Genomic DNA, 26,757 nt, shown 5'->3' on the forward strand with positions numbered 1-26,757 from the left:
TGGAGATCTCCTCAAGGCATTGACTCTTTCTTCTTCACAAAATAACCAACTAACTCCAGTTCCCTTCTCACCCAGCCACCCCAGCCACTCTTTTACAGCACTCTTCTTCTCACTGCTTACAGCTGTGGCCTGTTAAAGTCAGGCCTGTTCCTAATCTTTGATAATTGTCCCAGCTGCAACTCCTTAGGGGTAAGATTACTTTCTACACTCTCTTTATTTTCTTATATTCTATCCCCCTACATGTCCCATTAGTAATTTTTGCCCTTTCCTCTGCCTAAGGGACAAAGGCTGTGCACAGCACTCAGGACAAAGCCCAGCTAGTGATTTCTGGATACAAAGGGGTCCAGTCTTGGTCTAAATGTTCCAATACAATAAGCCATTTCTATTCACCAATTCACTTAAGCACCTGCCTCAATGCTTTCGTGAATATGAAAATTTCTCCTTCCTTACAAAATTTCTCCCTCCCAGCATGGTGAAAAGTCACTCCTTAGTACATAAAATATAAGTATGCACACCAAATCATGTGCAGTAGGTATACATTTCCCTTGGATACTTGGGACATTGTTTGCTTTTACCTCTCTGTGGCTAATCAATCAAAAGGCAGCTGGCCAAATTCTTCCTTGAGTCAACACCCTGAGCATTAGTGGAGATACAGTGAGGATGCATGGTGCCCTCAAATGACATCTGTGTCTATCTGTAGTCACAGAAGAAGTTCCCCAACTCAGTCCTAACTTGGCAGCAAGAAGTTTTAAACAATTACCCCTTGATTGTTGCAAGCATGGAACACTGGCTGTCATTTTCTCCATTTTGCTTTCTCCTCAAACCAATAAATTATTCTCAGAAACATCTGGTGCCATGAGCAGATGCCCACAATGGACCAGGAGAAGAACACACCACAATCACTTTCCACTGGGATCCTGTTAGCCCAGGTGCTCATATCCAAGATTTTCTCTTCCATAACCCCTTGTCTCCATCACTGTGAAATGCACACTGGCTCTGGGATAAAAGATGGAACTTGTGGAGTGTGTGAGGCCACAGACTCAGTGATCTGCCCTCTCCACACACCGACAGGACTGAAGCAACTGCTGAAACCTGACTTGGGAGTGAGAGCAAACCAAGGCACTCTGAGCAGGAGCAAGGTCAGGACAGTCCAGCAGCTCACACAGCACAAAGGTTCTTCTACACCTCCTGCTCTGGGCGACAAGGTTAGGGCTGGCACAGGGATCTGGGAGCTCCTGCCATGGGGGGAACTCTTAGTCCTGCAAGGAGCTGTGTAAACTCTTAAAAATCTTCTGCTTTTTCTGGCTTTCTATCCAGAGAAGTTCCCTCTGGCCAAGCCTAAATCTGCTGCAGAGGCATTTCTTGTTCCAGATGCTTTGGAGGGGTATGATTCCTAAACAGCAGCACTTGGGCACAGGGAGGGGAACTCCTCAAGCAAACTCTGTGGAATTTACCTCATGGAGAAGACAAATCTTAGAACGTAATTTAAAACCTTGCAAAAATAAGATCACTCTGCCTCTGGAACAGGACGAATTCAGGTCAGCTCTGAAACAGAGCTGCCTTTTGAAGGGTTCCTCTATGGCTTACCAGGTGATTGTGACAAAAATAACAAACTCCAGTGATGCAGCAAGCAAGTGAGCTGAACAAAACTGGAATTTCCCAGCTCTTTTGCAAAAGCCCCAAGAACAGGTGCTTATTTCAATTCATGCCAACTTGGGATTCACCAAGGAACAACATTCTTACTATGCTCTTTAAAAGACTGACTGTGAACCTTTCCTGCCACTACCAGTTAAAGGAGCATTCATAGAAGGGTTTTGTTTGACAAATATTTCCACCTTCTTATGGAGCTTGGATCTAGGACAGCTTTGCACCTTTCCTGCAGAGGAGAAGAGAAGGAGGTCGCTTGTTTTGTATATTGACTCTGAAATTGATCTGGTTTCACAACAGACTAATATCCAATGAACTCAGGGTTTGAATGCTATAAGTGAAAGATACATAAATTTTGGAATTTTAAATATTCTAATCTTAAATTCATGGAAAGCATCAAAATACCTTTCTTTTGGAACTTGGAGATAAATCCAAATCTGAACCCAAGATATTTACAGCAGCCATTTAAGATAAAAATATTATTTACATCAGCATTAGAGGGAGGGTCACCACAGTGTTAGTCAAACACAGGATCTCTCACCTCTGTGGAGCCCTTGTGTTTATTTTATGAAGTCAGGACTCCAGGGCTCTCAAGCATAAGTGAGCTCCCCTTGTACCCTCCTGCCCCAGCCCATGCAGGGCTGCAGCAGCTCCTGCCAGCCAGGAGTCAGCCAGAAATGTTACTGGATACTCAGGGCTAATATTTGCTCACCTACAGAACCATCAACAGGGCTTCAATGTGCCTCTCCTAACACAGGGGTTGTGTTTGCCATGTTGTGATTTGGGTAAATGCCTCCAAGCCCAGGCAGCTGAGGGACCCTGGAGCTCACACTGTGCCCAAAGGGAAGGCAGCTGCCCCAGGAGAGCAGGAGCACTGGGGCAGGAATGATGAGGCACACAGCACTTGGGGGTGTTTCTGCCCTGCCTGGGTACCATTTACTGCAGGATCATCTGTCCAGCCACCCACAGGAGTCAAACTGTGATCGAGCGGAGCAACCAAACCATGCAGGGAATCAGCAGCTGCCTACTGCACACACAATTCCATTTGCAAAGACAAATGTTCAGAGTCCATTATTGACACCTGTGAGGACTGAGTCACCTGAGTGATGGGGCCAGGCACAGTGCCAGAATCACTCACTGTTCTCAGAGCAACTGAAGTTACACATTCACGGCCCATTTCCTCCAGCTTCCTTTGAGGTTTGCTCTGCCTGGAAATCAACAGCTTCCAACCCACATATTTCCTCCCCGGCAATTTGGGAGAGACGGGGGAGCAACCTTGACCGATGGTCAGAGCTCGGTTCGGAAGGGCTCCTCTCACTGCAGCCCCAAGTGCAGCAATACTTGGCCCAGCAGCCCGGATCCTTCATTTGTAAAAACAGATTAACTCAAAATACCAAGTCATTTAGCAATCACTCTGCTCAGAGGCAGTGGTGGGGCCCAAGAGCTGCCGAGGTGCCCAAGCCCCAGTTTCAGCCGACCCTCTGCTTTAGGGCTCCGGCTGCAGAAACCCCCAAACCCCCCGGTGTTCGCCCGCAGGAATTGCGGCAGAATCCGCCTTCGCTGGGCCACACGCTGCCCTTCTGCTGCCCTCTCGTGGGAATCCCTGCGGATGGAGCCCGGGCACAGCACGCCGGGAGCTGCGCAGACCAGCGCAGCCTCCCTGTGCCCCAAAACCAGCACAGCCTCCCTGCCCCCCAAAACCAGCACAGCCTCCCTGCCCCCCAAAACCAGCACAGCCTCCCTGCCCAGCTCCCCAAACCCCAAAACCAGCACAGCCTCCCTGCCCAGCTCCCCAAATCCCAAAACCAGCCCAGCCTCCCTGCTCTGCTCCCCAAACCCCCAAAACCAGCACAGCCTCCCTGCCCAGCTCACCAAAACCAGCACAGCCTCCCTGCTCTGCTCCCCAAAACCAGCACAGCCTTTCTGCTCAGCTCTCCAACCCCCCAAAACCTCCTTATCTGAGCACTTTCACAATACCCCAGGCAAGAAGAGACCCTGAGAAGTGTCTGAGGGAGGGATCAGCCTCCAGCATCCCACATGAAGTTATGCCAGAGCATCCCTAAGCCAGATGTCTTTGACTTCTCCAGCCCTGCACAAGGAAACACCCTGCTGGGGTAGATGGGCCTCTTTTATCCACTCCATGGGCAAATGGTCACACTGGGCTTGTGTCCTGCACAGGGCTGGGACAGGATTTGTGCTGTGCTTGTTCCAGCACTGCTGCATCCCTCTCACACCAGGGCACTGCCTGCAGGGCTTTCTGCACAGCCCAGGGGAGACAGCAATGCCTGCAGTGTTGAGCACTCCATTCCCACTGAATGAAGGTGCTGTTCTCAGCGTGGATGAGCCTTTTCAGGGTTTTATTTTTGTAAGTTTGCTGAGAGAATTAGCACCTACGGGAGCCAGGGCACAATAGCTGTGCTATGTAAGCCAGACAGGCCCCCTGAGCACTTCTCTGCCCTCCTGGTTTTAATAACTGCTCTCAGCTTTTCCACACAGCCCCTCGCAGCAGCAAACCAGGAACAGCAAACTGGGGCCACCCAAAACCCATGAGCAGTGCTGTGTTACACACAGACACAGAGGTCCTGAACTTCCACTTCTCTGGTGTTGGGGAAGATGAAACAGGAAAGCCTTATAAATATGATTGTCTGGCAAAAGGTTTTGAGAATATAGAAACTATAAGTGAGACTGAAATGAAAGCAAGCTTTGAGGTTACTGAACAACTGGAAAACAATGGTATGGCTGGCTGAAGGTAATCCCCTTTTGATGAAACAGTACCCTCTCCTTGCAGACAGGTCCAAGGGTCAGAGCAGACCCCACTAGCTGGGCAGAAGGGGCACAAAGAGGAGTTTTTAGGGTTTAAAATATAACACAGTATGGTAATGATTCTTATAGGCTGGATGTAAATGCTATAGGATTGGTATATTGTACTAAATTGGTAAGTGAGAAATAGAATTTTCAACACAGAAGATTTATTGTATTGTAACGGGAACCTCGCTCTCTTACTTTTTTTACTCCCTTACGCTCTCACCCTCTCTCTCTCTCTCTCATCCTCTCTCCCCCTCTCTTCTCTCGGGCCTGCTCTGATCTGTGGCTGGCAGCTCCCAGCAGGGCCCTGCACTTGGCCCTTTGCAATAAACCACAAGTTCCACAACCTGGCTGCAGAGATCTCTCGTGTCCGTCTGTCCCAACTGTCCTACCCCGTGACGGTCCTACATCTGGAATGCTTCCTCAATTTCCACTTTAAACCTCACAAAAATCACCATCCCCTCCCTTGCCCTTAGCTGCTTTCTGTGGCTGGGTTTTGCTCTGGGCATGCCTCCAGGAGCCAGGTAAGCTGGCATTTTGCAGCAGGTGACAGCTGCCACTCTTGTATTGACTGAGGCACAGAGGAGGAGGAGGAGCCTTCCTCCTGTCAGGTGTAGCCATGATATTTTCTAAAAAAATCCTTTCCTTAGGATTTTTTCTCCTGAGAAGCTGAGAGGCCTCAGGAACAAAATGTAAACAATGATTATCTGCTGCTGTGGAATGCAACAGGCGCATCTGTGATTGGTCTCACAGAGTTGTTTGTAATTAATCTAAGCCAATCACACTCAGCTGGCTCGGACTCTCTGTCTGAGACACAAACCTTTGTTATTCATTCTTGTATTTCTATTCCTTGCTAGCCTTCTGATGAAATCCTTTCTTCTATTCTTTTAGTTTAGTTTTAATATAATATATATCATAAAATAATAAATTAAGCCTTCTGAAACATAGAGTCAGATCCTCATCTCTTCCCTTATCCTCAGACCCCTGTGAACACCACCACATTCAGGCATAAACTTGTCCAGCACAGAAGTGTTCCTTGGCTCTTTGCAGTGTGCATAGCAGGCAAAACCTGAACTAAGAACTACCAAACAACAAATAGCACCTCAAGTGACTACTTCAATATATTTCAGCTTCCAAAGTAATTTTTTTTCTCCTTAAAACTGTGGTCCCTTGATTTCCTGATCCCCAGAATCATCAGAAAGTGGAGACTTCATGGCATATGGTTTGTGAGCCTACATTGCCTACTGAATAAATTTCCCAATGAAAAAATTTAAAAAGGGCTTGGGCTGCATCAGATCAAGTTTAACAGCTAGATAGCATAACGGAGTTTCCTTGATGAATTCTGTATTTATACACCTCTCCAAAAATAAAAAAATAAGAAAAAAATCAAGGTCTTCTTTTCTGACTTTTTTTTTTCCTCACTGTGATTTGCTTCATGGAATTAAAAAAACTTACTCTTCAAAATGTGCTTAATCAGAGAAAAAGCTGTAGTACCACACATACATTTAAACAGAGAGGGATACTTCTTTTTTTTTTTTTTGCTTTTTTTAACACCTAAGTGATTTAATAAGGTAGTTTAGAGAGCAGCATAAGAATGTCATGCATGATTTGCTCCGACTTGGAGAAAGAAGAGATGAACTTACCTCCTGAGTGGCACGTGTCCCTTGAGCTCTGTGGCTCTGCTGTCCCCACTCCTGGCTGTTCCCCACTCCCCCAGCAGAACCTGTGCTGTGCAAAGCAGACTGCCACAAGGGAGAGTGAAAACCTGCCCGGGACCAAAAGATTTGTCCAAAACAAATGGGCAGCAGCAAGAGGGGTTGTGGGATGGGTTGGCGCCAGGGATGCCCAGAAACAACCCCAAGTTTGGCTCAAGATCATTAAAAAGCCCTTGTTTGTCTCCTCAGCACAGTTGGGGTGCAGCAGCATCCAAAGGAGGAAAGGAAGAGAGTTGACATTTTTGTTGTGACAGGTTTTGCAGTCCACATCTATTACACTTACAGGATGCAATCTATATTCATGAGAGGAAAAGCATTTGCATTTAAGCTTGTTTAATTCAGAAATGTTTGTGGACCACTATCCTTGCAGCATTCTGTTCCAAAGGATTATCAGAATGCTGTTCTTTGCTGCTTACCCACACCAGACCTCCTCTGGTTCCTTGGATTTAAATAAGCTTCAAGTCCTGCTCTCCACATTCCCCTGTTCATTATTTCAGTTATGTGAACACCCCAAGGTCCCAGTCAGAATTTCAGGAGTTCCCAGGGTGGCTCATACTGACATTCCCTGTCCCAGGGGGTATCTGAGCACTCGTGTCCATCACTGCAACCCAGCCCTGGCAGCACTCACAGAACTAGGGAGAATATTTAAATAACAGAGTTTTCTGTGTGATCAGCCTGTAGCCACCACACTCTTCCAGGACCTCTGTACTCCTGTATGTCATTTATTCCTTGCCACATAAACCAGCATCACCTTCCCACAGCAAACAGCTGAATGACACAGTTGTGTCTTCCAAAACCACACCAAATGAGCCTGGGTGGACACATCCAGTGAAATACAAATCAGTTCTTGTCACTGTGATCAAAGGAAGCTAAGGGCCAAGCAGGAAGTTGAATAAATTGAGGAGAAGATATTGGGATTGCTTTTATAAAAGTTTGATAGGCTGACTAAACCTAAAAATCTCAACATAATACTAAAAAAACAGAAAAACAGTATTAAAAATTATTATAGATTGACTTATTTTCAATTTCCTATGACCCAATTCTACTTTTCAATTCTAAGAAATTAAGCCAGTGAATTTAATGACATTGTGGTATAATCTTAAAAGCATCCAGGGAACTTGTGTCTTAACACAGGCTTTCACCTTGTTTTCCTCGGTTTGGGTTTTTTTTTAATTATTTTTCATTTTAAACCATGTGGTTTGGGGTTGGGTTTTTTTGTTTGTGTAGGTTTTTTTGTTTTGTTTTTTAGGAAAAATAATCAGATGAATCTACAAAGTAATAAAACACTTTGGAGTTACTTTAAGTTGTTTATCCTGTCTTCATGTAGCTTCTTACAACAGACTGACTGACTCCAGCTCATCATATAGGAGACATTTTTAGAATAATTTTTAGAATTATTACCAGGATAATTCTGGTACTTTACTTGCCAGAATTATGTGCACTGTTAAATATGTGAAGAATTGTATCTTTATGTGTATAGATGCAGGTTAGTAATGTATTACATGAAACAGAATGCTGTGGTAAGCAGATGTTCCCAGGATAAAGTGTATCTGATGTGCAATAACTTGTTAAACAACCATTAAATTTGTCAAAATTATTATTTAGCAAAGAAAGATAACTAAAAATATTACCCAAGAACTTAATGCAGCTAAAAGTTCACTGGTTTATTTCTCTTATCAAGAGTAACATTCTGAAACATTTTACATTAATTTACAACCATCAAAAGCTCCTTATGTTTATCTGACATAGGTGACATTGGGTCATCCAGTTAGCATTAATCATTATTCCAAAAATTCAATCTTTTTTATGAGGTTAAACATTTTTGAGTCATTTGTTGCCAAAACACATGATCAGTCTACAACCACACAGAAAGTAGAAATTTACATTTCTACAGAGCCGCTACCATCACTATGAAGACACAATGCCAAGTTTACAACATTCTGCAAGTTCTCACTCCTCCCAGCATTCAAGGCAGCAAAAATTCCCTCTTCACTTTTTACTGCACACACAGGAAACACAGTAAAAGGGGAAATTTTGATCCATAATGTCACATCAAGGGTAACAGAAGTGCTTCTGAGTCATTTGCTATTTAAGTAGGAAACGAACAGGGCTGTGGAACAATGAGGATTCTTCTCTGAGAAAGGGCAGGTTTTCTCCTGAGCCTCACACTGTGCACGCTCCTCTCCTCTCCTCCCAGCAGTGAAAGTGGCCTGAGCTCATTTGTGGGGCAGGAGAAGCAAAGCTGAGATCCCTGAGGGTCCCTGGGCAGGGCTGGGCAGAGCAGGACAAGGAGAGGAGGTGCAGTGTGACAACCCCAGCGCACAGAGCAGTGACTCACATGCAGAGCAGCACAGCCCAGTTTCACCCATTACAAACATCACAGCCTTGGTTTCCATGAGTCCCTGCTGTGTCCCTCAGCAGCCAGAGCAGAGCTGTTCAGAGCTGCTCAGCCTTCCTGGCAGGGAGCACCCCAAGAGCTGCCCTGTTTTCCCTGGCACCACCCTGCAGCCCACAGCAAGGCCCCTCTGCTGGGCTTGGCCAGAGGCTGGCACAGCATGGCCTGTGCCCACAGTGCCCAGCACAGCAGGGCTGCAGCACCCTGCTCACTCCAGAGAGCTCCACAGCCTCACAGGGTGCCTGGTGGCTCCCTGGGGCTCCCTGCACTCTGCTTCTGCCACGGGGAGCTTCCAGCAATGTGGGCATGGGGCAAAGGGACAGCAGCACGCTCCAGCAGGATGCAGCACGGCCTCTCACCACCCCTCCTGCTGTTCTGGCATTCCTCAGCCATTCCTGCCCCAGGCACACTGCTTTGTGCCCTCTGCCTGGTGTCCCTGTCCCCTCTCCCACAGAGGCAGCAGCAGGACCCTGTTTGGGATGAAGCACAGTGCCAGGAGCACACAGAGCTGTGTTCCTCCCCTCTGCTCTGCCAGCTCTCCCTGTGGCTCCTGCAGCAGCCCTGTGCCCTGCCTAGGCCATGCCCAGGGCAGCAGGGACACAGCTCCCTCCTGGCAGCAGCACAAGCCATTCCCCACCTCTGGCCAGGCTGAGAAACTCCTCCCTAGAGACAGGAGAGGCACAGCACCATCCTGAGGGGCTCTGCTCCCCAGCTGCAGCCAAAGCCATTGTCCCTCCCTGTCACACCATGGCCAAGATGTGTCCTTGCCCCACACAGCTCAGCAAGGCTGAGGCAGGAGCCCCCATTTGCTCAGAGATTCAGAGCCCAGCTCCTGGTGAGGGTTTCTGCTGTCACACTGTGGATGTGGTGTTATTCAAACTCCTCGTGCCAATGCAGTGAAACCCAGCAGCTCTGGCTCCACACCCTGGAAAGGGAGCACTGGCCCTGGCTGCCCTGGGAAATGTCAGTACTGCTCCTAAGAGGCCACAGAGGGGAGTTTGGTGCCCACTGCACCCCTTGGCATGGCCAGTGGCCAAAGGACAGAAGTCACAAGTCCATTTCCAAATGGATGGGACTGTGGCTGTCTCCCTTCAGGGCAGAAGGTCCTCGAGGTGCATTACTCAGAGAATGGATTGTATGGCCAGAGGAGATGTGGGTGTGGGCAGAATAGCACTGAGACAACATTTTGATCAGCACAGATTTCCCTAGAGGCCCTCTCAGAATAGATTTGTCTCCAATGGGAAGCACAGCCTGAGGAGAGGGACACAGAGCCTGGGAATCCTGAGGAACAATTTGCCATAGACAACTTTTTGTCTGGCTGAATCCTTGTCCCTCCTTCTCTCCAGCCAGACAGGGAAAGCAGCTCTCCTCTGCTCCACAAGGTGCTCAGAAAAGGTGGAGAATACGACAACTGAGGTTCATACAAGAACCTTATTCAGCTTTAAACAGTGCTGTACCAAGAGCATCATCTATGCACAGCCTGCATTTAACATGGGGCTCCTGTGTTCACCTGCAGGTGCTCAAAGGGCAGAATTTTACACAACTTGGAAAATGCCTTTTGCTGTCCCAGGCCTATGCATGGGGACAGCACTGGGATTTAGGAAATAATCTGATCTGCTCTAACAGCCCAAAGTGGAAATGTCCAGTGGGTCAGGGCCTGTTTTCCACTGCTGTGGTGCTCACAGTTTATCCTGGTATCACTCCGAGTAAGCCAATAGGTCACTAGCATGGACACCGTGTGAGCCAGACCCTGAACATTCAAGCTGATATTCAACCTTTTGCTTCATGCCACATGTAGTTCAGAGAAAAACTGCACCTTGTGCAGCTCTTGGCCTCACTGGTTTGAGTTTAAACTGTGTCAGCCTCAGCTCTGAATTTCCTGTGTAGCAAATGTTAAGAGAGTCATCAATCCTGTTCTCACTTTCAGCGAGGCTGAGCATGAACCCAGCTTTGTTGAGGCACCATGCATTAATGGTTCATCCCAAACCACACTGCTGAGCCTGTCTGTCCTCATCAGCTTTTAGAGGTGCTGATGAGGCAACGGGGCAGAGCTCTACAAACTTCTGCTTGGCGCCCTTCAGTTACAGAAACCATGGGCAGTCTCCAATTCAGGGACCCATGAGGTATCCTTTGGTACCCAAAAGGTATAATCTGGAAAGGAATCAAAATTCTGTTCACCAAAATATTTATATTAGCTGAGAAAGCCAAACTCTGCCAAGAAGGGAGCTGGCCAGCTTCCCTGGAGTGTCTCTGCCAGTGTGTAAAACACAGCCCCACCTACCACAGCCCCTCTGTGCTTGCCCAGGGCTGGTTCAGCTTTTAAGTTCAGTGCCAACTATTTGTAAGGCCTCAGAAATCTGGAGACTTTGGAGCGCAGCAGCCGAATGAAGGATCTCGGGAACATCTCTCTGGACTCCTGGGCTGTGTACTTGAAGTAGTTCTGGGGGTGTGCCAGCACGTCAAACAGGGCTTTTATCAGCTTCTTGTCCTGGGAAAAAGGAAGCAGATTTTATATCAGCTCCACAGAGGAGATATGGTCAGTATTACCAAAGTTTAATGCCTGTCTAACTCTAAAAAGATTATGGGGGATTTTACTTTTCAAGTGTTTAAAGGGTTTGGAAGCATAGCAGAGCAAGGCTGACTTTCAGGCTCCTGAAAAGTCACTGGTGTTCCAAATTAGCAGCTCCAGAATTTCTTCCCTCCTCATACATCCAAGAACAGCAAACAAACCACAAAATGAACACACATTTGAGCTGATATCCAGCAAAACAAAGGCATGCACTCAACTTGCCCATGGAAGTCCCCTAACCAAGGTCGGAGAAATCCACAAAGAGATTTCTTTTGCCCAGGGAGGAAAAGCCTTTGCTAACCTACAGGCTACAAGGAGCAGCACCCAGTGCTTTCCCAATAAATTTCCAGTTTCCCTGGTCCACCTTCAGTCCCCCTGAGCAAAGGGTCCCCTACCCCTGCTCTGCACAGCCGGGATCTGCTGGGTCACCCCATTTCCCTGGAGCAGCTCAAGGTGCACCAAGGAACAACCCTGATGCAGAGCAGGAAGCAAACTCACTTGCACCAAATAATGTGATTTCCAATCAAAACCAACATGTCCAGTGGAAGGAATGTACCTTAAGTATTTCTTGGTGATTTTCAGATGCATAAAGTCTGCCATCCCGAACAATGTCCTCTATGAGCTCCTGGTAATCCTCTGTGGGGAATGCACAAGAGAGTCATTTGCAGCTTCACTTCACTTACAGACTCAATACCTCCCGTGGTTACACATGGAAGCTCTGCCTCAGAAAAGCCAGTAGTACTTGACATATTAGCAGTAAGAAAATACTTCTAACACTTTTTATTATGAGAACAGTGTACTCTGCTGAGCTGTTCAGCATCAATCTGTCAAAAGCAAAGGAAATCATAAAGTACCCAAGATTGGAGTGCATGTGGTAACCAAGTAACCTGCCTTAAACCAACTGAACTGCAGGGACCCATCTGTACACACCCACAACCTGGTTATTGACTTCTTTCTACAGGAAGAAGAAATAAAAAGATTATGTAAGAGGATGCTTTCTTAAAAGTAACCTCCCTGCTCAATCATAACCTGAAATTCTTCAAAAGAAGAGGTCTCCCCTGAAAAATTACTTTTCCACCACTAGTGAAACTCTGCAGACCACAGCAGGGATGGCTCCCTCACAATTAATCCAGTGTGAGCAGAACATACAATATCACCTCACTTATGCTGAAGTGCAAATCCTCAGCTCCGGTTTCACACCTCGTGATTCTGACAAGGCTGAGGTGAAAATCTTTCCCCTCAAGCCTCTTTTCAATATGGGTATTTTGCTACCTGATTCTAGGCCACAAATGGTAGCAGGAACACCATAAAACACAGGTACTTGAGCTCTACCTAATTCCTAACTGGGGCCACCCAAAGAAGATGGAAAGGCACAGAAGTGCATGAAACTCAGATTCTATGTCTGAGCTCTGTAATTTGCAGGCCAGAGCCCAGAACTCCAGATTTTTGTTTGGAAGACATGGTGGCACTTAAAAGACTGCAGTGCACTGCAGAATTCTTAGATTAGGTTTAAATGGACCAGCTCCTGGTGACACGGCTGGGCTGCTCTGCTGCTTAGGGAGGGGAGCTCTGCCCTGCTGCAGCTGCACCAGCCCACACCAGCCCAGCTGCTCGCTCCCACTCACCATCATAGGTCACATAAGGGACTTGGAATCCCTTGGCACTGTTCCCTTCATTGGACTTGAACTGGATCCAGAGTTTCTTGGACCTGGAGGTGAAGGCTATGGGGCGCTCGTAGGTCTGGCAAGTCTCGTACGTGGTCACCGAGTTGGAAGAAGCTTTCAAAGCAAAAGCACAACAGGTAGCTGTGGGACAATGCTTCTTGCTGAAGGGTTGTTAGAGCTGTTTTCTGTTACCACCAGAAAAATGCTTGCTGGTGTTAAGAAAACTCCTCAAAATGTGGCAGGCCATCAGTGGATGGCAGGCCCTCAATGAGGGACTTCTTGGTGAGGGAATATTTTCCTTTCTCCTAAAATAACAGTCTACTGTTTGAAGGACGTGCCTACACTAGAAACTGAGGTTGTTTATCCACACATCAGGCACCTGTAAGGATTAGCAAGCATTTCCTCTTTCCTAACCCAGGCTAGAACTGCTTAGCATAATGCATGACTGGTTAGCTTAAACCCCTTCTTAACAATATTTCTCTCAGTTCACTGGCACATCATGGCCTTGTACCCTCTGAATTTCACTGAAAACTATGGGGCAGCATTGCCAAATAGAACTTCTTCATTTGCCTTCTAAAGAAATTTCTGCTCTTAAATAGATGCCAGGCAGACTACACTGAGTTTCTGCAAACAGCAATGCCTGTGTTTCACGCTGTGTTTCCCCCTGAGCTGTGCCCCAGTGGGTGTTCCAGACTCACAGCTTTTCCTCATCACCAGATAGTCTCCACACTCGTCCTCGATGGGCAGGAATATTTCCGGGACCACGATGAGGATGCGGCGCTTGGGCGGCGGGTTGATGCTCCAGGTGCACTCGGTGTTTGCAGGGTAGTCCCCAGGGTAGTTGGGTGATTCAATGTACCCAGTGTAATCTCCCAGCTCCCCTCCACACTGCCTGTCTGGAAAAGGAGCACACAGTGCAGGACAAGGCAAAGAGAGGCCGCCCTGCAGCCCTCCTGCAGCCACGGGGGGCAGACACACATTTCCCTTTTTGCACCTGCTGCAGGTACAGCTCTCCTTGCCAGCCTCTCACATCCCTGTGTGGGTGTGTTTACACGTGTCTCTATGTGTGCAGGCACTCCAGAGCTGGTTCTGGGCAGTCACCTCTCTGCCCTCCATTCTCCCTCCCTAATTTCCCCTCAGCTACCACAAATCCAGAGCAGTGGCTCCCTTTGTCATGGACTCTTTCAAAGGTTGTTGTTAACAAGAAATGTTTACTAGAGCTATTAAGTTCTGTGAGCCAGCTTCCATTCCTCTTCATAGGAGGGAACAAGTCAGGGTGCTGAGGACACAAACTCTGCTCTATCAAGAGAGCAAAGATTTAATAGCACGACCCCGAGGAACCCAGCACCAAGTGGCAAAACACAGCCATCCCTTACCTTGACAGGGCTGATGGAACCAATCTGCAGAAATAGTTTCTCACAGACCCCATGTGGGGTGAGATGCAGGCAGCAAAAGAGGAGCAAGCTCTGCCTTCTCTCCAGCTCCCTGGAGCAAAGCTGAGTTTTGCCCTTAGGGCCACCCCAAACAATAATGGCCCGGTCTTTTTATTTGTAAGAGAGCATCAAAACCGTCTTGCTGTACTTACTTTTGCACTGTGTTATGTTTGTTGAGCCATCAAAATCAGTAGTGGTGTTTCCAGGGCAGGCAATGCAGTAATTTTGTCCAAACTCAGGCTGGTATGTCCCAATTGCACAGCGAATACATCGGTGGGTTGAGGTGTTGTAAAAATGGCCAGGAGAACACTGAACTGGACAGTAATTAAATAATCATGGTTTAAAAGTGGCAGCAGCATACCAGAATATGCTTTTGTACATTTGTGCAAGACCTAGTGTCATCTCAGAAACTGAAATACCCTATTAGTAAACTGTGGGGGCAACAAAAAAGAGGTAATTAAGCAAATTTTAGTTCATCTAGTCATTCTGTGCAGGTTCAAATTTCCCAAATGAACACTGTAGAGTGGCTCTGTGTGAAAGCAGCAATAAAACCACAGTAATAAACAATGAGGGAAACAAAACAACTTCAGTTTATCAGGTTATTTTGTGCAAGTTTCAAAGATCTACTAGCAAATGTAGTTTTCTATGCTGCACAGTGCCTTTTTTTTTTTTTTCCTATTCATTTTAAGCTCTGCTTACTCCCAAATAATTCTTGCTGAGTTTTGGAAGCTAGTTCAGCCAGGAGTCCTTCCCTACATGCTGCCCCAATCCAAATGCTTCAGATAAGCTCCAAATAGTTCTTGCATCTGTGATTCCACATCTCATGTGGCCTCTTCCACATGCAAATTCCTCAGCTCTTCATTCCAGTTAATAGAAAGAATTCCTTTAATCTCCACTCCAATTTGAAAACTGAACCTCATTTATAGACTTGTTTTTGTTTATGTTAAATGAAACTGAAATCAGTTCCTCTTATCTTGATCCAGAGTTTTAACATCATTTTTCAGTACTTCAATTTCACAAAATTAAGTATGAAAAAGCAGTCTTTGTGGGTTCAGTGGTTCTACACTGAAGGAAAGTATTAGATATCACACTACTACCATCAATATTAATTCTTCAATGATATTGCTAAATTCTTACAATATGTTGTAATTCTCAGTAAACATAACTGAAATGAGACATCTCTTAATCCAAACCACTACCAAATGTTTGCATCAGGACCTTATTTCTATCCCTTATTTCTGTGTACTTGAAGTAGTTCTGCGGGTGTGCAGAAAATCTACTCTGCAGCAGTAGATTTTCTGTTAAAGACTTTGTCCTCTAGTGATTTATATAAGCAATTTTCTTTTACCCATGCTTTTGGTAACCAGTTTTAGAAAGAATTGAAACTGAATTTCCTCACAGCCAGGCCAGGCCATCTTACTGTGAGAGTCCTGCAAGGGCTGACCCTCAGAAGGAGAAAGAGCCTTCTCTGAATGCCCCACCAGAGCAGCAGCATTTCCTTTTGCCTGGGATCAATGCAGTTCAGACAAAGCTGGCTCACCTTTGGTCTCACAGTCCTGGAACAGGGCTGCCCCGCTGTGCCTGGTGGTGAGGGCTCCTCCACAGGGAAAGCAGGACACCCGGCCAGCCTCGGGCTGGAACGTGCCCAGGGGACAGGGCAGGCAGGGCTTGAAGCCATCAGCAGAGTATTCACCAGGGGGGCACGGATCTAGGATGGGAGAGCACACATTAGACATGAAGGAGTGTTGGAGAGCCTGAACAGGACCCACAGCCCCACGGGGAAACTGCTCGGCTTTGCTGGGGCAGCTGGAGCAGGGATCCAGAAATGGATGATGGCAACAGCTGGAGCTTCACACCCTCAATGTGCACTGTGCAGCAGACACTGACAGCCTTTGGGGCTGGGGAGCTCTTCGGGGAGCTGGGATGGATTTCACACCTTGTGCAAGGCCACACTGGACACCCAGCCTGTCCAGGGCTCTCTGCTCCTCTGGACAGTGCAATGATGGAGTGATTATCTCCTCATTCTAGCTAGAGAGCTCTTGAACTCCTTCCAAAGGAAATAATTTAGTATTGAACCTAAGATGCCAAAAACATACTTCCAGATTTCTGTTCAATCTTATTATTGAACATTCATATCTCATGACCATTAGTATTACTAATTGTGTGAAAACTCAAGTGCAACAAGTAATTGTGCAAATTCAGTAAACCAAACATTATGCCCCAAAGACTTTTAAAGCAGAAATACTCTTGTCACTCCTTTGATAATCTTGGGTAATGGTTATCTGTGCACGGGGCTGCTGTGTTCTGTATGTTGCACAGACAGCACTAACCCAATCTAACTGATTTTCCTTCATCACACACCTCAGTATTATCCAGCAAGCCCAGCAATATTCATGAGTATCTTTGAGAAGTTCTGGTTTTCAAACTCTTCACAAAAGAACTGGCTTCAGTGCCAGCATTTAATAATTACCCTGCTCTGGAAAGGCACAAAACACTGTTGCAGTTGTTCAGCTGTGCTGAAAAATTCTGTCCTTTTAAGACCTGTTACGATAATAAACTGTTAGTTTTAGTTTATAGCTCCAATAAATCACTCAGTGAATAGCTGTTTTGTTAGGGAGTTAAATTGGCCTTGGCTTCATTTCAGGATGTATGAGTAACAACAAGCAGGGCATTAACTACCGGTCATGATCAATGATGAAGAGTTTTGTTTGTGGCTGATACACCGGGAGGAATCGCTGGGTGCTCCTCCTTGGCTTAAAAATAAAATGCAGCAGGTTAAGCAATGCTCTGTGGCTTATCAATGAGAGCTTGTGAGCAAGTCCCAGCTCCTGGTTCTAACTTTTTCCACCACACATCACTCCTGCCCTCATAAGGACACACATTCATTTGCTCCCACACTTTTCAAGCCTTTCTCCATTTTATAAACATTCCTACAGAACACTCATCGCTGTACAATTTGTGCACTTCCACAAACATGAATGAATTCAGGCTTTCATTGCAGCACTCCTAATAAGGTAAGGAAAGAGCACTATTTACAATTCCATGACAAGGAAAGACAATTCAGGGTTAGGAAAGGTGATCCTGACAAGTGCCTACTGACTTCAGAAACCTGGAAGAAATGGAAAGACCTGAGCAAATCTCCTTTCCTCATACAACTCCATGGCTCCATGGGAAATCAATGCTCTGAGTGGCCTGGCTAGAAGATATCAGCTTGTCTTTTTCCATTCATTTTAACCACATGCCAAGTTTGGGATGGTTTGGGGTTTTTTAGGTTGTTTGGGGGGTTTTTTTTGCATTTGGGAGAAGGGGTGTCTCCGTTCTGTGTTTTGAACAGAAACACTGACCCTACAAATTCAGGCTTAAAACTGTGCTTCAGGTTTCCTGAACTTGCTCAGAGTCCAGCAGGACATCCACCAGAGCTCAAAGGAATCCTGCCCCAGGCAGGAATCAAACCCACAACTTCTGTGCAAATGTTGCATTTGAGAACTTATCCCATCAGATCTCTCTTGACAACTTTGCCATCTGCATCTTACTTGTCTTGAAACCACATGTTGAGAAAATTGTGGAGCTCCCTGTGGAATACAACTGAGTTAATCTAAATCTACTTGGGTTATTTAGCTAAGTGCCTAATTTTTGAAAATTTATATTGTGGAAGTAAACTTAAAAAAAACTCCTCAAACATCACTGAGATCCCCCATCTGAGCCAAAGGAGAACTTGTCCATTAAATCTGAACCGTTTGAGTCAAGTGTTTCCTTCTGATTTTCCTAAGAGAAAGAAAAAAGGCTGTCTAGCTACCACCACTGCACCACTGCACCAGGGTGTTCAAAGCTGAAAAAAGCTCTGACTTCTGAGACACACCAAACAATTCAGGCTTTGACTGATCCTCTGTGCATTTGAGAAAAGAGGTCAGTAAACCCACATACAGATTTTGCTATTTACAACCAAACAACTACTCAATATTCAATGCAAATATTGGAATTACTCCATGCCATGTCCAAGTTTTAATGCCTCAAACTCACAAATATTTCTGTTTCTTCACATGACTACATCAAATCAAAATTTTCACAGTGGTACAAGTGTCCAGACAGTTCAATCCATAAACAAATTCCCTGTAAACTGCTCCCAGCTCCTCCTCATCCTCCACCTAGAAATGTTTCCCTCATCCAGCCCCACTGGAGCACAGAGCTGGGGGAGTGAGGAAAGGCTGTTCAGAGCTCACAGCAGTCACAGGGGCCCAATTTAGCATAACAAATAAGACTTAGTGTTAGATTCAATTATAGTAACATTAACAATAGGTCTGTTATTTCAACACAGAAATCATCCAAACTCTCTAGGGCTGTGCATAAAATTAGGATGAACCTTCTCTTAAAAAGAAGCCCAACAAAATTAACAAAAAAAAAAAATCCACAAGAAACGCCTCTATGAAGTTAAACTTCTCCAGATATTCACTTAAACGAAACAAGTACAAAAGTCTGTGAGCTTCACTTCTCAAAATTAGAAACTGCATGTTCCCACCTGCCATGTGGGAAATACCCAGTCAGAACCAGATCTGAAGATTTGCAAATAATGACATGAAATCACAATTCCACTGGCTGGCTTTGCTCTTTTTTTTCAGAAACTTGATTGTTTTTTCTCCAAATGAACAAAAGAACCAATTGCCTCTGGTAGACTTCATTTCTGCAGCCACTGTCTTTGTTTATCTTCAATGCCCATTAAAAACCTGGTCTTGAGTCTCATGCAGCTGTTTTAAAGGGGGAAAAAAGTGAAAGCTTTTCTGATGCAAAAACAAGAAGAAAAGGGGGGTGGGGGGGAAGAGAGGGGCCCACAGGGAACCAGGATTAACAGTTACAAAGACATTTAAAGGCTCTTCCCCTCTTTTCAGCACATTAGCCTTTGAGCATTTGCTCCTATAGACAAACGCAGTAGTATCTCAGGGGCTGAGAAGGTGAACCTCATAAAGGAGGTCATGATCCACCAATTCACCATTTTCTTAAGAATGATGCCTTGACTTTATAAGGAAAATCACCAACAAGTGATGCAAATTGATTCTGAAGCGGCATCCTTTAAGTTATTGTGTTTGGGCAGGTCACACATTTAGGTCACATGAGATGGTTTCGCATCCCAAGGATTTATGTCTTCAGTCTATGATTTTCAGGGCAAGCAGGTTAGCAGGAAAAATGGCCCCATTTTCCCTCCATTTGATAAATTCATTTCTTCTTCTTGCATTTTCACAAAATTGTAAAAAAAGACCCAAAAAAAACCCAGTTGTGCAACACAACTATTAATTATAATGACTGCAAAGGCAGGCAGCACTTTGATTTTCCTTTTAGATGTCTCTCTGATACTTTTATAATGCCAGCATCATACCACATACAAAGCTTTGAGGCGTGGTTCATCATTTTGGATGAAATGCAATTATCTTATTTGCATCCTCTCAGCTGAGGGGACAAAACTGTTGAATGCTGAGCAATGAAATGCACTGACACCTCCCACACAAGATGAAGCTGCTCATCATCCCCATCCTGTGCCAGTGCTGCTCATGCCTGCTGCTCTCTGAGGTCACAGCCCTTTGGGGAAACCCACTTGCAATTGCTGTGGAGCAAAGATATGCTGTCATATCCTTTTTTGCATCCATTTCAGGAAACGGTGATTCTCAGAGCCTCCTCCCACATCTGAAAGTATTGGTGTGACCAACACAATAAAAAAAAAAAAAAAGACACACCAAAAAAAAACCAACCAAAAATCACAAAAACAAAAATATAGATCAGGCAAGGTGTGCTTTTGACACCATGGGATGTGATCAAGGTATGACAGAGTTTTAAGCAGTGCAAGAGCGGGTAGATTGCTTGTTGTTCAAACTTATTTTCTTTCAATACAGAGGTTTCTGGTAAATCACTTTCTGAAAAGGAACTGGTAGTGTTTAAACACTTGGGCTTTGGCTGTTAAATCTCTCTGAAGTCAAGCTCATACTGGACCAGGAGCACTTGTAGCCAGGCTAGAGAGTGAGATTGCATCCTCCCCAAGACAAATCTCCTCTCAAGGCAGCATGCAGCATTTCCAGCATGCTCAGAGGCCTCACACACAGACTGGATGCACTGACATTCCAAAATGGATCTTTGTTACCTTCAGATCTCCTTCAAGGCAGAAAAATCACACTTCTGCTAGGAGAATCCAGTTCTCTGGGAAGGCTGATGAAAGTTCCATGTTGCAATATGCATTTCATGGGATATCCATGGTTATGGACCTATCACTGGTTGCTCCTTGGAAGCCACATTCAGGACTTCATGGGATCAACCAACACAAGCCAGTGCCAAATGGGCTCATCATAGATACAGAACTCATACATAACAAGGTAGAAAAGTGCAATATTGGAGCCTCTAAAGCATCAGAAAATCCCAAACAGAACTGTACAATGAACAGCAAAGTTGAAATAAACCACACTATCCTTTGCAATCATCAGTGAATTCCCTTTTAACACCAGCAGCTGTTTAAAGAACAGCAGGCACAGAAGTGCCAGCATCCAGCATATTAACAATGATAAAATACCCTGGAAACCACATCCAATTTGTTCCTGGTGTCTTTCTAATGCTTTTCTTCTGCACTGTGCACCACTCAAGACTGTAGGAGTTAAGACAGGAAAATCAGGGATAGAACTGCCTCACCAGAAAAGTGAAACCAAATGAAATTTATCTTGCTGCTGCAATTGCAGGCCAGTCACCCAGCACAAAAACTGTCAGAGCAGGAGTTTGACTCTTTCTCTGACACTGCTGAAATACAAATAATGTTTCAGACAGTGCTGTGCCAGGGGAATTCTACCACAGGACCCAAACTGTACCTAACCTAGCCATACTCCAAGTATTTTAAATCAATGAACCAAAACCTGCATTTTACTCAGTAACTGTACCAAAGAAGACTTGTAAGTCCCTTTGATTTGCTTTGTTCCCTCACTGCTTCCTACACCCCAGGCCAGACTAAGCCAAAGTCCTTGGCTGTCCAGAGGCCACATCCACCACCTGCCCTGGATCCATCTCCTGGCCAGTATCTCCTGCTGTGCAGCCTCTTTCTCCCCAGAACCACCAGCCTGTCTAGGTAAGCAGACCCCAATCCCAGCCAGAAGCAGCTCTGCAAAGCAATCAGATCAAAACAAAGGAACAAAAACCAAAAGTCCCTCTCCCACACAGATCCCTGAACCAGCTTCTTGCCTTTCTCCACACTATTCCCACTCTATTCTCCTCTGCCAGCCTGTTTCTTAGCTCCTTCTGCCTGGCAGCCCAAGCAGCAGCAGCCCCCAGCCCCACCTTAGCCATTCACCCTGGGACAATCAGCTTTTCCAGGGAAATGAGGCATTCCTAACAACTCTGTACTTTTATGTCCTCTCATCAACTGGGAGCTAGCTGCCCAGCTCCAGCAGCCTGACAAGTGGTGTAGGAGGTGTCAAAGATGCTAATTTTCTGTACATTTAGTGAAAATAAGCAGGGGAACAAGTGCAAGGAGAGAGCCCTTAACACTGGTGTAAGGGAAAGGCTGTGGGGTGAGTTCCACCTCCTGTTTGATCCCAGGGAATCTCCACAAGGGTTTGGTCTGAGTGACTCGGCTGCAGAAAGGGAGGTTCACTGAGGCATTGCACCTTGTCAGGCATGAGCAAACCCAGCCTTTAGGCATGAGACACACAGGGCCATTCCAGTGCTCACAGCAGCCCTGTTGGGGTGCCCAGAACAAACTGAGGCACCAATTCAGCAACAGAAGAGCCCTGACTCGTACAAATTGTGCTTCAGAACCTTTGTCTTCACATGCTCACTGGCTCTGCTTCAACCATGGGCAGGCTGATTGGGCTCACCCCACTAAAGAGCTTTCTGGGCAGGCATTGCCCAAAATTCCCTTTTCTCTCTGCACTAGCACAGAAATGCCACGTATGCTTCTCGTTTGTGCTGCGACATTAAACTGATTCTGCAGTTATCTAAAAAAAATTGTGTTTCCTTCCTGTTCCAATTTCTAATTGTAATCCACATTGCCTTCTCCACCTGCAACATTTTTAGCTTGCTCATCACTGTTTTTTCCAGATGAAATCACAAATATCTTCAGAGTCATACTGTGCTCTGCACAATTGGAATGACAGATTTATTCAAAGCCTTCCTCTAGCATCCAACAAAATAGCTTGAAAATATTCTTGTAAACTCATCTTGGTGAACTTTCCAAAATTTTTCAGATTTATTGCAATGTTCCAAGAAAAAAAAAAAGAACTTTTAGAGCTTTTTCCGAGATTTCCTGAGTAATTCCCTGCTTGCTTGCACAGATGTTTTAAACAATTTGTCTGTTCTATGAACCCAAGTTTTTCTAGAGTTAGCAAAACTGGATTGGAAAATCTATTCTTAGGCCAAATGCTGCTGCTGGAAGACATACTAATTCACTGTGACAAGCATTTTAAAGGCTTGCTGATTCACAATCCACCTACAGGCTGCCTGCCCCGTGCAGCCTGAATTGGCTGTCATGGTTGTTAGGCCCCTGTGAGGATGTAACATCTGACCCCTCTCCTTAACTTTTGTGCTTTGGAAGCACTTACCATGGGCGGCATTATGGTGGTGCCCTCCAGTGCCATGATAATTAAGACTTTTCTCAGTGATGGCCAATAAAATCCCCATGAATTTCTAACTCTGTCATGAAGATTCTCTGGGACTCTGAGCTTAATCAGCAAAGTGAGTGTGACTGTATCAAATTCTGAGAGCATTTTCCTTGGGACGAGGGAGAGGTGAGGCTGTGCACAAGCTCAGGAACACAGCATTACCAAATTATTACTAAATTATTATTAAATTACTAAAGCATAGTAAATGTAGTCTTAAAAGTAACATTGGTGATGTCAAGGCCATTGGTGCCTGATGTTATTCCCAGGATTTCCACCTTTGAGCTTATTGCAGGCTGTGCCTCAGCTGTAGTGCAGTGCAGTGAGCCCTCGCTCTGCTCTGTAACACTTCAATTGCCAACAATACATTCACGGGGAGAATTTCAGCAGCACCCTCACTTCTGCACACCCAGCCCTGCTCTCTCCTGGACGGGTGAACCCCGATCCCCCCATGCCCAAGCAAAGCAGGGAGCACGGGAGGCGCTCCACCATGCCCAGCTCCCTCCCAACTCACCACATCTGAGCCCCGGGTGCAGCTGTCCCCCACCACAGGCCTGCTGTGGCTCTGAGGGCCTGGGAGCCCTCCTGGCCACCTCGTGGTCGGCGCCCGAGAGGCGGATGCGGAACTGGTCCCTGCTGACGGTCTTGCGCAGGGTGCGGATGGTTTTCCGGAACCGCTTCTCCGTCTTCTTGCGGGCACAGCGCACGTCGCACGTGTCTGAAAAGCACCGGGGGTGAAAGGGGTGCCCTGAGTGACTGTGCACAGGTCCCACCCAATTCCAATCACCAACCAACTCAAACCACTGAGAAACAGACTTCTGGGAACAAGTGTGAAATCCTCAAGGACAAATACACTGGGCAGCTCTTGGGTCTTTGGAGCTATCCCCATGCCTCACTTTTTCTGAAGCAGTGAAATAATGTTCAAAACAGGAGATACTTTTTATCATCATTTTGCATACAGGCAGAAGTGAAAAATACAGGAATTAAGGAGCAAACGGCAAGAAGCTTCAAAGCGCACCTGGAATTATTTCCCAACCAACCTGTCACCTCCTTCCGGCTCGTCTCAAGCTCAAAGTCCGCGGTGATAAAAATCTCTCTGGTCGCTGCCAGTCTACTGAGGGCTCCAGGGACTTTCTTGCTAGAGTTGCATGTTAGGTTTACATAGTGGAAGCTCTCCATTACTGAATTTTGTCTCTCTGCATGAACAAAATCAAAGGAAGCAAAAGCTTGGCCAGGCCTGTTATTGAACATTCACCAGTGGATCATCATGAAGAGTTAAAGAGGAGCAAACCATCACCTCCACTGGCCAGTGAAAGAGCAGTTTGGCCAGGCTCTTACCTGGTGCACCCTCACAGAGTCATGACCATTCTCATGGCTTCAATGAGGAAATAAGGTTTAGGCAAAGGAAACACCCAGAATAAGCTCTGGTTCTGGAGTACATAACTGAGCATTCAGCACCGTTCCTCACTGTTACTCTGCTAAGGACAAACAGTCAGACACACTGATTCATCATATCGTTTAATGACTCCTTTCCCCATTTTTTCTTTTATTTTTTAAAGTACTCCTACTAATTTTCTGCTGACTTTGTAAATTCCCAGCCTATTCTTTCTGCTTTGGAGCAGATGGAAGAGCTGACCCCACTGCATCCATCTGGGGCTGCTGAAGAGTGAAAGGAAGACAAGAGACAAGAGAAATAACCCTATGACAATAGAGTCAGCATAAAGGTCAGGAGATTTTTCAACGAGGCACCAGACAGCAAGGAGCAGGTGAGAAAGGAAAGAAGAGAAAGATAAAAAGAGGAAGAAAAGGAAGGAAACAAATTTTTAAAAAGTATGGTTGGTTTTACTGAGAATTTATCAGCAGTATTGCAAACAAAAAAATGATAAGGGCTTTCCTAGCAGGACTATGAGGATGGCACAAGGAAATCCTGGGATCTGAAATAACTGTTGCAAGAGTCATGGCCAAGCAGGAAGAAGTGAAGAACAGAAAACCTTCAGTCATCTATGCTTTGCTTGTGGTGTACTTCATATCTGGAAAGCACTTAACCCCTGAGCTTTGGCTCTAACCTGCTTACCTGCATTTTTATATCCATACCTGGTATCATCTGCTCCAGACCTTCTTGAAACATCTCAGTCTTTTTCAAACTACATTTTCCTTCATTTAATTTAAAGGTTACGCTTATCTTGATGGCTGAAGCATCTTCAGGAAGAAACAATGAAACACATTATTTAAAAAAAAAGGAGTAGAAAATTGAGATAGCCCTAATGTACACCACAATGATGACTAAAAAAATTATGCTGATATGAAGTGATCATCACAGAAAACCTAATGAGATGTCAGAACTCTCCTGCTGTGAAGCTGGTTCACAACTGGAATTAGAATGATGGGTAGTACATTTTATTAGGGGGGAAAAAAACGTGAGAGACAGAGAAATACCGGACCTACTATTGCGTGAATTAAATAAGGGTGAGCTGAAATCAAAGGAGACACTCCAAATCATTTCAGAAAATAGTTTATGTCTATGGCTGTAAATGCCTTCTAAACTTTACAGTCCAACAGCTCAACCTAAACACATTGTGTGTTGCCAACACTGTCCAGGTGTGGAAGACTAAAAGGAGACATAATTCCTGGCCTAAGTGTTTATTTCACCTTTTCTTTATTTTTAAGTCTCAGTTTGAATGATGCTGATGAAGCAGTATAAAGGGAATTTCCTGCAGCCATCATGAGCTACAATCATGAGGAAGAGGAAGGAAAAGAGCAATAGATTATAAGAGGAGGGGGAAAGTCAAGAGAAATACCTTTGTTTCACAGTTATCAAAGAAAATAAATCAGTCAAACTATGTAACAGTAAATGTGGTGATTACCCAGCCAGCTGGAAGCATTTGCACTTTGCTGCTTTTTCTTAAGCTGAGAGGACCTGCCACAGGTGAGGGTGTAGGCATCTTGTGTTCCTAACAGACAGACAGACAGACAGACAGTAAAACACAGGCACAGTGCACACACTGAGGACTCCTGCAGCACAAAACACATTGTGAATTCGTTGACTGGCATCAACACACAATGTTGTTCATACAATACTCCACATTAGAGCTTGTCTCTTCCTAAGCCATTCAAAGGATTCAGGAAAAGGGCATCAGTGCCATAAGCAGCACTGAGTCCTGTGGGATGGAGGGGCTGTGTGGGTAAAATCCCAGACCCCACGCAGGGCTGGAATGCCTTGGCCCCATTCACCAGTGCCTCTCAGGGCCAATTAAGGAATGGCCCAGGGAGCACAGAGAATTCTCCCCTGTCCTCCCCAGCTTCAAAAAGAAACTTGTGAGAAGGGAATCTGAGGGTAGAGTGTGGTTATAAAAGACAAGGAAAGAGGGGCTTTCCTGGACACTGCCAGGGATACAGCCCTTTATTATCTGCAGTGAAAGAGGAGAGATCTCTGTTTATTGACTGCTTCTTGGGGCTTTCCTGACAGGGAGGAGTTTGGCCTCCCTACACTGTGTACAGAATCACGTGCTCAGTTCTGTCAGCTCTGACTTACCAGAGAACACCTGCACATCTGGAGAGCAGCTCAAAAAGCATCTGTCACTCCCACCACTCTTGATGCAGTGCAGCAGCACCTTGGGTGACACACTATCAGACAAGGGATCTTTTGTCTCTGAATAGGATAAAACAAACACTCACAGGATTAAAACATCCACCTTCACCCTACCAATAAATCAGCATGCAGCTGCTTTTGTAGCCAGGACCTGAGAGCACCCATGCAATTAATATGCTGTTCAGACAGAAAATTCTAGCCAAATAAAATCACTGGAAGATCACACCACAAAAGAAACTTCCTTTATCATGAGCAAGCCTTCTCATGCAGAGGAACAAAAGGAAATAGAAGAACAAGCTAGATAAAAGCACAGGAAGGAAAG

The 26,757-nt window shown here is 45.5% G+C and overlaps 1 protein-coding gene across 2 annotated transcripts in view; it reads right to left on the reverse strand.

Moving 5' to 3' along the window:
• Positions 1 to 10,897: 10,897 nt before the first annotated feature.
• SCUBE2 (signal peptide, CUB domain and EGF like domain containing 2) overlaps positions 10,898 to 26,757 on the reverse strand; it is a 34,971-nt gene continuing 19,111 nt past the window's right edge. For both annotated transcript variants that reach the window (XM_058026525.1, XM_058026524.1), the window contains exons 12-22: positions 26,379 to 26,495; positions 25,711 to 25,797; positions 24,941 to 25,045; positions 23,887 to 24,042; positions 23,361 to 23,564; positions 15,769 to 15,936; positions 14,381 to 14,542; positions 13,494 to 13,691; positions 12,757 to 12,909; positions 11,688 to 11,767; positions 10,898 to 11,050 (exon numbers count right to left, since the gene is read on the reverse strand). In XM_058026525.1, the coding sequence (XP_057882508.1) occupies positions 10,898 to 11,050; positions 11,688 to 11,767; positions 12,757 to 12,909; positions 13,494 to 13,691; positions 14,381 to 14,542; positions 15,769 to 15,936; positions 23,361 to 23,564; positions 23,887 to 24,042; positions 24,941 to 25,045; positions 25,711 to 25,797; positions 26,379 to 26,495 (1,583 nt within the window). The remainder of the gene's footprint in view (positions 11,051 to 11,687; positions 11,768 to 12,756; positions 12,910 to 13,493; positions 13,692 to 14,380; positions 14,543 to 15,768; positions 15,937 to 23,360; positions 23,565 to 23,886; positions 24,043 to 24,940; positions 25,046 to 25,710; positions 25,798 to 26,378; positions 26,496 to 26,757) is intronic.

This window comes from Melospiza georgiana, chromosome 6 (genome assembly GCF_028018845.1).
Source record: "Melospiza georgiana isolate bMelGeo1 chromosome 6, bMelGeo1.pri, whole genome shotgun sequence".
In the NCBI taxonomy this organism is placed as follows: domain Eukaryota; kingdom Metazoa; phylum Chordata; class Aves; order Passeriformes; family Passerellidae; genus Melospiza; species Melospiza georgiana.